Raw genomic sequence first — 12,016 nt, forward strand, 5'->3', positions numbered from 1 at the left:
GAACATTTGATGCACCCCCTGTAAAGCATGTAAATCCTGCCTTAGATAAGGAGTCCAAAATGTGCAAAGTACTCCAGTTATGGTATAACCAAAGGCCTATATAATTGCTGCAACACATACTTACGCTTTGCTGCAACCCCTTTGCAATAAATGCTAACATACGTTACCTTCCTAATTGATTACTTTACCTGCATGACAACATTCTGCATTTCGTGTAAACGGACACTCAAATCCCTCTGAATATTGACAGAAGTAAACCCACATTCACATACCAGAGACGGTCAGGGAAAGAGTAAAATCCTCAATCATATTAAAGAAACTGACAGATATATAATAATGTAGTGATTCATGTGCATCGCCACTAAATAATCGAGTTCAACTTCGACGAACTATAAACAAGTTCTTTTTTTACAGGAACAGGTTAAATACAACAGGTAAGGTAGCAGGTAAGATGGCTGACTGTAGAAGCACCGTGGTATAGGTCTTTCCCCAGCGGTGACGCCACGAGGACTAACTACAAGTTTCCCAGCTCAACTGCCAGCAGGTTCCGAGCTCTACTGTTGTAAGGTTCCGAGTTCTGACGTCATGACGTCATGACGCAGAGTACAGGAGAGAAGCCTGAGTAAAGTAACAGACACATACAGTAAGGTATGTTAAAGGGAATTATGTATCTCAATGTAAGGGACAACCAGTGGTACCGCCACATAGGCCCCCCCAGAATTCGCTTTAACGAAAGTCCAAGGATGAGATGGTCTGACGAGCTGGTGGTCATGGCGGTCGTGCTGTCTCGACTTGGTAGGCGAGCTCTGAAGATGCTGCTCATGAGCGGATCCTTATGCGCGTCGTGGCGAATAAAGTGTATCCGTCAGGCGAAGGACCATGGAGACATGCGAAACAGCAGGTCTTGTCAGAGTGACGGGCAGGTCGGGCGGACGCGGGCGATGACTCTGTTGATGTTGGAACAAGTCCTTGATCTGACAAGATCTGCAGGAATGCCAAACGAGCGATCCAAAGGACTTGATAGATGAGGTGAGTGAACTCGCCGACAGGTGAGCGAAACCTTCAGGAGGCTGGAACATGCGGAACGGTGTGTGCCATAGTGCTACGATGTTAACACAACAGAGGATGAAGAATTACTGCGTTGACCAGTGATCGGTGAGGCCATCAACTTTCATGTGGCTGATCGCAGCCGCAGGATGCCCGTTGGACCCATCCTCGATGTGTGCAGCTTCAGTAGACGTTTGCGTTTGTTAAAGGGGAAACTGGAGAAAGGGCAGCTACGGTCCAGGTTGTTGTTGCTTTCGGGAGGGGTAAACTCTGCCTGGAGGGCGGCAACACTTTTAGTTATTGTAGATTTAGGAGAAAACAGCCGTGAGGCCGGCAACGCTTTTCGTTCACGCTGAAACGTGTAGTAGGTAACACAACCAGCAGGCTGATGGGCTGGTGCATCATCGGCAGGGAACGAGTCTTCGTGTTTCACGAGGGCAGGGTCCTCGTGGTGTGCAAGGGATGGGTCCTCATGGTACGCGAGGGATGGGTCCTCATGGTTCACGGGGGTGAGTCCTCGTGGTATCCCCGCAGGGGGCGCTCCGATTTTGTGGGCCTGAACATGCCGTACCCCGCGCTAGGAGAGATGTATACTAGCTGTTGCTTTGGACGTAGAGGCGGACAATCCGTGTGGCGGTAGGAAAGACGAGTACGGGGACCGTAAGCAAGTGCGTGGTCGGCGCCGCATCGATGTTCTCGTCGAACAGGGCTTCTACCTTTATAAAGCACGAGGGAGACTGTGGCTCCCTGGATTGCGGTAGCGACAGCAAAACGGCTGGTGCTTCCATGGCGTGCTTCTTTTGTGAAATTGCTCACAAAAAAATGGGGTCCGGTTGAGTTTTGTCCGTGTCAAATGGGATCTGCTCCAGACTGCGCTTACCTTGTGAATACGTTCGCAAAGACGGGGTCGCCTTTGGAGGATTCGGTGTTAGGCGGTTGCTGTTCCGTGGTTGTTCGTCGGTTGTGCGTCAGTCGTCTTGTGGGAAGACGAGGTTCAGGCGCGCGTTGCTACCGTGAAAATCGTTCACAGATACGGGTTCACCAATTGTAGTGTTGGAATTGATGAGCTCCCGTATTCACGTCGTTGGGTCACCAATGTAGCAATTCGTTTTCATCGCCACGAAATAATCGAGTTCGACTTTGACGAAATATAAATAAGTTGTTTATTTACAGGAACAGGTTAAATACAACAGTTAAGGTAGCAGGTAAGATGGATGACTGTAGGAGCACCGTGGTGTAGGTCTTTCCCCAGCGGGGACGCCACAAGGACTAACTAGAAGTTTCCCAGCTCAACTGCCAGCAGGTTCTGAGCTCTACTGTTGGAAGGTTCCGAGCTCTGACGTCATGACGCAAAGTACAGGAAAGAAGCCTGAGTATAGTAACAGACACATACAGTAAGGTAAGTTAAAGGGAATTATGTATCTCAATATAAGGGACAACCGGTGGTACCGCCACAATACCACACAATCACACATACCAGAAAACACAGGTACAAAATAAAGCCCATATATACATACCATACTCTGACTGGTACAAAGAAAAACCCGCACTCACATCCCTGAGACAATGAGGGAAAGAATAAAACACACACACTCGTGGCAGAAACTGAATATTATAGTCAAAAACCCACACTCACATCCCAGAGATATAAAAATTAGAAGCAGGAGGAGGCCATACAGCTCCTCGAACCTCACAGATACAGAATAAAGCCACTCTCACACACCAGAGACTGTCAGGCACAGAATGACCACGCACGCTTCCATGCCAGAAACTGACAGGTAAAGTTTAAAACCTGGCACCCTGAAGCAGAACGTAACAGGTATAGATTAAACTCACACACACACACCAAAGACTAACATATACAGAGTAAAAACTGCACACATCCCAGAGTATGACAGATACAGAGTAAAACCCCCACATACATCCCAGATTATGGCATATACAGAGTAAATCCCCCACACACATCCCAGAGTATAACATTTACAGAGTAAAACCCACACTCACATCCCAGAGACAGACAGATACAGAATAAAGTGCTCACTCATACACCAAAGACTGACATGCAAAGTAGGTCCCACATTCACATACCAGAGACTAACAGATACACAGTAAAACTCACACTCACATCCCAGAAACTAACAGGTACTGATTGAAATCCACACATACAACAAAAACTAAAAAGTACATAATAGAACCCACTGGCATATACAAGAAACCAAAATGTACAGAATAAATCTGATCCTCACGAACCAGACACTGACAGGTACAAAGATAAACACACACTCTGCTACCAGAAACTGACAGAGACAGAATAATCTCACACTCACAGATACAGAAGATACCCACACTCACATACCAGAAGCTGACAGGTACATAAAAAAACACAGCTTTGCATAACAGAAAAAGAAGATAGTGAAAAAGACACTCACATAGCAGAGACTGACAGATAAAGACGAAAACCCACACTCACGAACCAGAAACTTTCAGATTCAGAGTGAACCCTTTCTTCCAGTGTGGAAATTGACAGGTAGAAAGGAAAACCCACACTCATGAATCAGAAACTGACTGGCACTGAATAAAACCAGTACTAGCATACCATATATCGATGGGTACAGATTATAACCCACACTCACATATCAGAGACTGACTTGTACAGTAAAATCTAAAATTCACACAGCAGAAACTGACAGGCACAGGGTAAAACCCACACTCACGTACTAGGGACTGACAGGTATAGGTTGATTCAAACACTGACACAAAGTATCGGAGGATGACAGAATCAGAATGAATCCCACACACGCATGCAGAACCAGAAAGTGATAGAGACACAATGAATCCCTCACTGACACCGATTATTAAAGACTGATTGCTACAGAATTATTCTCACTCTCACACACAGTACTAGAGACTGAAAGACACAGAATTAATCTAATTCCAAGACAGACCACAAGAGACTAACATATATAGCATAAATCCCACTCATACATACAGTATCAGAGAATGACACATACATAGAATCATACAGCACGGAAGGAGGCCATTTTGGCCCATTGTGTCCGCGCTGGCCAACAAAGAGCTATCCAGCCTAATCCCACTTCCCAGCTCTTGGTCCGTAGCCCTGCAGGTTAGAGTATCCCAATTGCGCACCCAAGTACTTTTTAAATGTGGTTAGGATTCCTGCCTCAACCACCCTTTCAGGCAGTGAGTTCCAGACCACAATAACCCTCTGGGTGAAGAAATTTGCCCTCAAATCCCGTCTAAACCTTCCCCTAAATACTTTAAATCTGTGCCCCTGGTTTTTAATAATTATTCAACTTATATTGTCATTGTACAATGCACAACGAAATGTGATCTTACTAGCTCCCATGAGTCCAGTACAAATAACATTAACATTAAACGTAAATAGCACCGTCCTGGGAGAAGCAAAGCCGCTGCGTCTGTGCGCGCCGCCATTCCCTTTTCCACCATTCCTCCTGTCCGACAATCTTCAGCCCAATGCCCGGGCCTGCTCACCAGCCGCCCCTCCCGGGGCTCTTTCCATGACCTTCTCACCAACCGCCCCTCTTCAGGGCTCTTTCCGTGACCTTCTGCACCTAAGTCTTCCCTGATGGTCACTTCTCCACGTATTAACCAGACCTGGCTCTGCTTAGCTTCCAACAAGCCTTGCCAGTGACCCTGTCCCTAGTCCCAGGAACAGGACCCCACTGCTAAGGGAAATTGATCCTTTCTATCCACTTTATCTATGCACCTCATAATTTTACACACCTCAATAAGGACTCCCCTCAACGTCCTCTATTCCAAGGAAAACAGACCAAGCCTATCCAGTCTATCCACATAGCTAAGATTCTCTACTCCTGGCAAGATCCTTGTAAATCTCCTCTGCACCCTCTCTAGTGCAATCACATATTTCCTGTAATGTGGTGACCAGAATTGCACGCAGTACTCTAGCTGAGGCCTAACTAGTGTTTTATACAGTTGAAGCATAACCCCCCTGCTCTTGTGTTCTATGCCACGGCTAATAAAGGCAACCATTTCTTATGCCTTCTTAACCACCTTATATATTTGGCCTGCTACCTTCAGGGATCTGCAGACATGCATTCCAAGGTCCCTTTGTTTATCTGCACTGCTCAGTGTCCTACCATTTAATGCGTATTCCCTTTCCTTTTTACCCCTCCCGAAATGCATTACCTCACACTTCTCCGGATTGAATTCCATTTGCCACTGTTCTGCCCACCTGACCAATTTATTGATGTCTTCCTGCAGTCTACAGCTTCTTTCTTCAGTATCAACCACACAGCCGATTTTAGTATCAACTGCATACTTCTTAATCATACCCCCTATATTCAAGACAAGATCGTTGATATATACCACAAAAAGCAAGGGACCTAGTGCTGAGCCCTGCAGTATGACTCCCACACTCACACACAGTACCAGAGACTGACAGATACAGAATTAATTTAACTCTCACACACAGTATCAGGGACTGACAGATACAGAATGAATCCCACACTTTCATACAACACCAGAGACTGACAGATACTGAATTAATCTAACTCTCACATAGAGAATCATAGACTGACAAAGAGAAAATGAATCACACACTAACTCAGAGAATCAGAGACAGACAGGCACATAATGAATCCCACACTCATATACAGTACCAGAAAGTGATAGGGACAAAATGAATCCCAATCTGATACAGAGTATTAAAGACTGACTGATACAGAATGAATCTCACTCTCAAACATAATACCAGAGACTGACAGACACAGAATGTACCTCACTGTCACATAGAGTATTTGACACTGAGTAATACAGAATCAATCCACACTAACACAGATTATCAGAGACTGACAGGTACAGATAAATCTCACGCTCACATACTGTATCAGAGACGGTCAGATACACAGAAATAATCTCACACTCACTTACATTACCAGATAGTGAGAGACAGAATTAAACTGACACTCACATGCAGTATCAGAGATGACAGCTACACAGAATGAATCTCACACTCTGAAGCAGTACCAAAAATTGACAGAGACAACATTAATCTAACTCACACATACAGTATAAGAGACTGAAAGGTACAGAATAAATCCTAAACTCACATGCCATAGCAGGAACTAACAGATATAGAATAAATCTCAGTCTCACATACAGTATTAGACATTGTCAGAGAAAGAGAATTAATCTCACACTGACACAGCGTATCAGACGGTGACAGACCCAGGATTAATACACACTCGTACACAGTACCAGTAAATGAGACACAGTTAACCCCACATTAAATACTGATTGGTGCAGAATGAATCTCACAGTAACACAGTGCATCAGAGGGCCTGGCAGATACAGAATGAGCACACAATCACAGGCAGTACAATTAATTTGCAGAGAGGTTCATTCCCACACTCATACAGTACCAGATACTAGCAGAGACTGAAAGAATCTCAAACTAACATCAAGTACCAGAGACTGATAGATGCAGTGCGAATCCTACTTTCATAAACTGAGTGAGTAGCATATTCATGCGGAAACCTTCGCTGAAATACAGTACGAGAGACAGACTGATTCAGAGCTAATTCGACACTAATGTACAGTACCAGAGACTAACAGTTACAGAATGAATCTCAGACTCGCACACCGTCCCAGTGACTGACAGATACAGAATGAAACACAGACTCGCACGTCTCAATGACTAAAAGATGCAGAATGAATCTCAGACTCGCGCATCCCAGTGACAGACAGATACAGAATTAATATCACACACACGTACACTACCAGAAAATGAAAGATTCCAAATTAATCCCAACACTGACACATGGTACCAGAGTCTGACGGATACAGATGGAATCCCACACTGACAGATGTAACAGAGACTGAGATTGAGAATGATTCCAAAAGTTACATAAATAACCAGAGACTGAGACAGAACTATTCACACACACACACAGTACTAGGGACTGGCATTACTGAACTAAAGTGGCGCAGACCACCCCGCAAGGCTTGAATATAGAGCACAGGTTGGACATTTAAATTGCAGACCCGTGCAGCAGAAGTGCTTGGGGCCTCTTTAATGGTCTGGGAAATGGAGAATGGGAAAATGATGATTACTCTGCCCTTGCAATGACCTTTCTGACTGCAGGGGGCGTGCTTGTGACAGAGTTTCAATCTGATTGGATACATAAAGCAGCCAATCAGAGAAATGCAGAACAATGGAAAAACATCACTCTCCAGCAGCCAATTACAACCATTGCCTTCACCCATCCCTCATTAGCATAGGGCGGTGGAGGCAGCCTATTTAAGTGGGGCCCGAAGCAGAATAGCGTCATTTTGTGTCTGAAATCGAGTTTGAGAATGGTTGATGAAAAGAAAACAGTGGCCAAGAAGGACGCCAAGAAAACCGTCACTAAACCGGCAGCGAAGGGCGGTAAGAAGCGCAGAAAGTCGAGGAAGGAGAGTTACTCCATCTACATCTATAAAGTGATGAAGCAGGTTCACCCCGACACCGGCATCTCCTCCAAGGCCATGGGTGTAATGAATTCGTTTGTGAACGATATTTTCGAGCGCATCGCGGGTGAGGCTTCCCGCCTGGCCCATTACAACAAGCGGCACACCATCAGCTCCCGGGAGATCCAGACCGCCGTGCGCCTGCTGTTGCCCGGGGAGCTGGCCAAGCACGCCGTGTCGGAAGGGACAAAGGCGGTGACCAAATACACCAGCTCCAAGTAAAACTCCACGCTGTCCTGAAAGAACAAACCCAAAACAACGGCTCTTTTAAGAGCCACCCACAATCTCGCTGAAAGAGTTACACAAACGCATTCCCATTTAGACACAATTTACTGTAATTATTTCCTGAACAAGTGTGTTTGAGAACGTTTGAATTTCCAGCTTTAGATTTAATTTTGTATTCTCAGATAAGCAGTTTCGCTGACTGGATCGACCATAGCGTCTCTGTTGAATTCCCTGTCCAATAAACTACAAAAACCATCCGTGGTCGCTATTTCCCTTTACACTCAGACGCTATTTCCAGAGCCTGCCGAAGAATTAAAAGCTTGTTTTTGGAATGAGACTCGGATTTGAGAAGGGCCGAACGGCCGTCAATGTGCTGTAATGATTCTGTAATAGATTTGAAGTGCAGAGTGCTTCCTTTAATGAATTGTAATGATATTGTCCGCCTATTGCTTTTGTGGAAAGCGAGCGGTCAGGGTCTGGCATGAACTGACTGAGAGGGAGGTGGAGGCAGACTCAATCGTAGCGTTCAACAGCGAATTGGATAAGTACCTGTAGGGAAAAAAATGCAGGGCTACGGAGAAAGGGCGGGGGAGTGGGATTAGCTGAAGTGTTCTTGCAGAGAGCCGGCACGGGCTCGATGGGCCGAATTGCCTCCTACTGTGATGTAACGATTCTATGATTCTGCAATCGATTTGAAGTGCAGCGTGCCCACTTAATTGATTTTTAATTATATATTCCTTTCATTGTTTTTCTAGAAATCCTTGATTATCAGGATTTCTCTGAAAGTGTATTTAGTTTTTGTGAAGATTTTACAGGGGATTGTAACGTCAACGTGGAGAGGTTGCTGGAAGCTCAGAGCCCTTTCTCTCTCTCACTCTGAATCTGTCTTCTTCCTTCCCGCTCTCTCTCCTCTCTCTCCTTCACCCCCCCTTACTTCCGCCTCACGTACAGTCTGCCTTTCTCAGCCAGGTCTGCTCAGGCTGCATAAATAAAGTTGTAAGACAAGAAATTTTCATTCAGCGACGATTTCAGTGAAGAATCAACATGACTGGGCGAGGTAAAGGAGGCAAAGGACTGGGCAAAGGCGGAGCCAAGCGCCACCGTAAAGTGCTCCGTGACAATATCCAGGGCATCACCAAACCAGCCATCCGCCGCCTGGCTCGCCCTGGCGGTGTCAAGCGGATCTCGGGTCTGATCTACGAGGAGACCCGCGGGGTGCTGAAGGTTTTCCTGGAGAATGTGATCAGGGATGCGGTCACCTACACAACACGCCAAGCGCAAGACGGGTCACGGCCATGGATGTGGTGTACGCTCTGAAACGGCAGGGCCGCACTCTCTATGGATTCGGCGGCTGAACATCTCGACTTTTTCCACCAAACACAACACAAAGGCTCTTTTAAGAGCCACCCACCACCTCACAGAGAGAGCAGTGACCTGGCAGCGGAGATAGATTGTGGATTTACATTGTGATCGCTGTGGATCTATGTTTTATTCCAATCAAATTTAGGTGTGGAGGTGATTTAAATCAGCATATAAACTAGATGGGTCAAATGCCCTTTACTCGTAGAATCGTAGACGTTTACGGCACAAAATAAAGCTATTCGTCTCTGCCGGCCGAAGTCTTGTCGGTGGCGGCACTTCTGTACCTGTCAGTTTCTGGTCTGGGATTTATGTGGGTGTTGATTTTACTCGTTATCTGTCACTTTCTGGGAGGTGACAGATGTTGCGTATTTCTTAGGGTTTGGTATGTGAGTGTGTCTACTCTAGCTCTCTGTCTCTACGATGTATAGTATAGAAAGTTACGTCACAGAAGGAGGCCATTCGGCCCATCGTGTCTGTCGGCCATAAACAATCTATCCAGCCAAATCCCACTTTACAGCTCTTGGTCCGTAGCCTTGCAGTTTACGGCACTTATGGTCATATCCAAGTACTTTTTTAAAATGCGATGAGGGTTTCTGCCTCTCCCACCCTTTCAGGCAAAACAGTTCCAGACCCCCACCACCCTGTGGGTGAAAATAAAATCTCAACTGACGGAATGTGTGAACCTGTTCAGGAACTCCCACTCCAGTGTCCGGGTCACACTCGTTTTATCAGTAATTCGCATGATAATTAACAGCGTCTCCATCTGGCCCATTTAATGAACGATAAAAGCGATTTGTAAAACAATCACATTTTTGCTGATTTAAGTGTTATAAGAAAGAAGTCTGAGCATGCGCTAAAATTCAAGCTACGCCTCCCCCTCCCCCACACTTTTGAAACCGACGGGAAGGGCCCCTGCGAGCACCGCTCCCCCAGCTCGGCCAGCGGAGGCCGTTTCCTCTGTGCTCGGCTGATAAGAACTACAAACACGGTCCCTGATCGCTCTTTCCCTTTGACCTGAGACCCGTTCACTTGCAGCGCCTTCCGACAAATTAAAAGCTTGTTTTCGAGATGAAACTCGGATTTCAGTCACCTCAATCACTGCAAACACATTTTCATTTTTTTCAATGCCATTTGTGGTCAATCCTTGTATTAACCCGAGAATTACTACATTGCAAAAACCCAGAATGGGGTTTCTTAGAGACCAGAACGGGGGACAGTTTAAACCCTCTGTCCCTCTTCCCTTCTTACAGCAGGACTCCCAGATCTGGTTTCAATCCCGCAGCAGTGCCTGTGCAAATGATCGATCGATAATCTGTGAAACCTCACTTTTACAAAGATTGAGCTGGAATGTGTCCCGTTACAGAATCAATGCAAATTGATGCCCGCCCGATACAGTTTCAACTTGAACCCGAAATTAATCCTGATTGTAACAGCCTGGAATTTGCAAGGGAGAAATGGAACAAGACAAAGGAAGACAAAAAATGTTCGGAATTATTTGGCTAATGGTGAATTTATTAACTTAATTCGCTCATTTAGGAAAATATTGGCGGGCTTTTTGAAATTAATTTTTTTTTGGCGGTCTGACTGTTGAGAAGTTATTTCCACTCACTTTTCATTGGCGGGAAAGAGACCGTGATTGGTCACCGGAAAGCACCAATGAAATTCACCACAGAGCGACCAATCACAAGTTCGCTATCTGCATTCCTCCAGAACGTATAAGAAGGGCAGATGCAGGAGGAGATTTTCATTCTTTCTTTGAACGTACCGATTGTGGAAATGTCTGGAAGAGGAAAAACTGGCGGTAAAGCTCGGGCCAAGGCCAAGTCTCGCTCATCCCGGGCCGGACTGCAGTTCCCTGTGGGCCGTGTTCACAGGCTCCTGCGAAAGGGCAACTACGCTGAGCGTGTGGGTGCCGGAGCCCCGGTGTACATGGCTGCTGTGCTCGAGTATCTGACCGCTGAAATCCTGGAGCTGGCCGGCAACGCGGCCCGTGACAACAAGAAGACCCGCATCATACCCAGACACCTGCAGCTGGCCATTCGCAACGACGAGGAGCTCAACAAGTTGCTGGGAAAGGTGACCATCGCTCAGGGCGGGGTGCTGCCTAATATCCAGGCGGTGCTGTTGCCCAAGAAAACCAGCACTGCCAGCTCCAAGAGCAAGTAAAGCGAACAAGATTCAATCTAATAACCCAAAGGCTCTTTTCAGAGCCACCCACATTATCTTTGAAAGGGCTGGATACTGTTCTGTTCTATGGGTCGCAATTATCTCAGATCTAAATTAACATGTCAAATTTTAAATTCTACTTTGAAATTCACAGATTTGTCGATTAAGTTATCTATCCACCACTCACCTGACAATCAAACGCAGCCACAGAGTAACTTACAATTGGTATCCTGTATGAACGATTATTCCCTCACTCACAAGAAGTACTAGTGAGTGAGTGGTAGTGCATTTCCTATACTCACCTGTAAATCCCACACTGAGACAGTACCAGAGAGTGACAGATAAAGTATCTAGTTTAGCCTCACCAGACAATTTAAAAATGTCACATTGTACTAGACTCAGATACAGTATCTCTCGTTTTTCAACAGCCAATTTGCCATTGGCAATGCAGAGTGACAGATGCGTTGTCTATCATATGCACTTTTGTCAACCCCGCACTATTCAATTCAAATCGCTTTATTGGCATGATAAGGTACATCTTATGTTGCCAAAGCATCAAAATACATTTCTGGTTGAACACATAAACGCAGATCTATTCATAGTGTATAAACAGCTTTTTCCCTGAGTGTATAAATATACATTCGCATAATTTATATATACTCTTTTCTTAGGTTTACTGGTTGTCCCTCTGTTTATGGCAAGCTGT

The 12,016-nt window shown here is 45.6% G+C and overlaps 2 protein-coding genes across 2 annotated transcripts; both read left to right on the forward strand.

Moving 5' to 3' along the window:
• The first annotated feature begins 7,393 nt into the window (after positions 1–7,393).
• On the forward strand, positions 7,394–7,808 carry LOC147098397 (histone H2B-like). Its single transcript, XM_085970037.1, has one exon. The coding sequence runs from the start codon at positions 7,405–7,407 to the stop codon at positions 7,777–7,779; it is 375 nt and encodes a 124-aa protein (XP_085826163.1). The 5' UTR covers positions 7,394–7,404; the 3' UTR covers positions 7,780–7,808.
• A 3,112-nt stretch (positions 7,809–10,920) lies between these two features.
• On the forward strand, positions 10,921–11,331 carry LOC147098398 (histone H2A type 2-C-like). The gene has a single exon (XM_085970038.1). The coding sequence runs from the start codon at positions 10,921–10,923 to the stop codon at positions 11,308–11,310; it is 390 nt and encodes a 129-aa protein (XP_085826164.1). The 3' UTR covers positions 11,311–11,331.
• The last annotated feature ends 685 nt before the right edge of the window (positions 11,332–12,016 follow it).

The sequence above is a fragment of the Somniosus microcephalus genome, chromosome 29, assembly GCF_052327205.1.
Source record: "Somniosus microcephalus isolate GS21.2 chromosome 29, FLI_Smic_1.0, whole genome shotgun sequence".
NCBI lineage: Eukaryota > Metazoa > Chordata > Chondrichthyes > Squaliformes > Somniosidae > Somniosus > Somniosus microcephalus.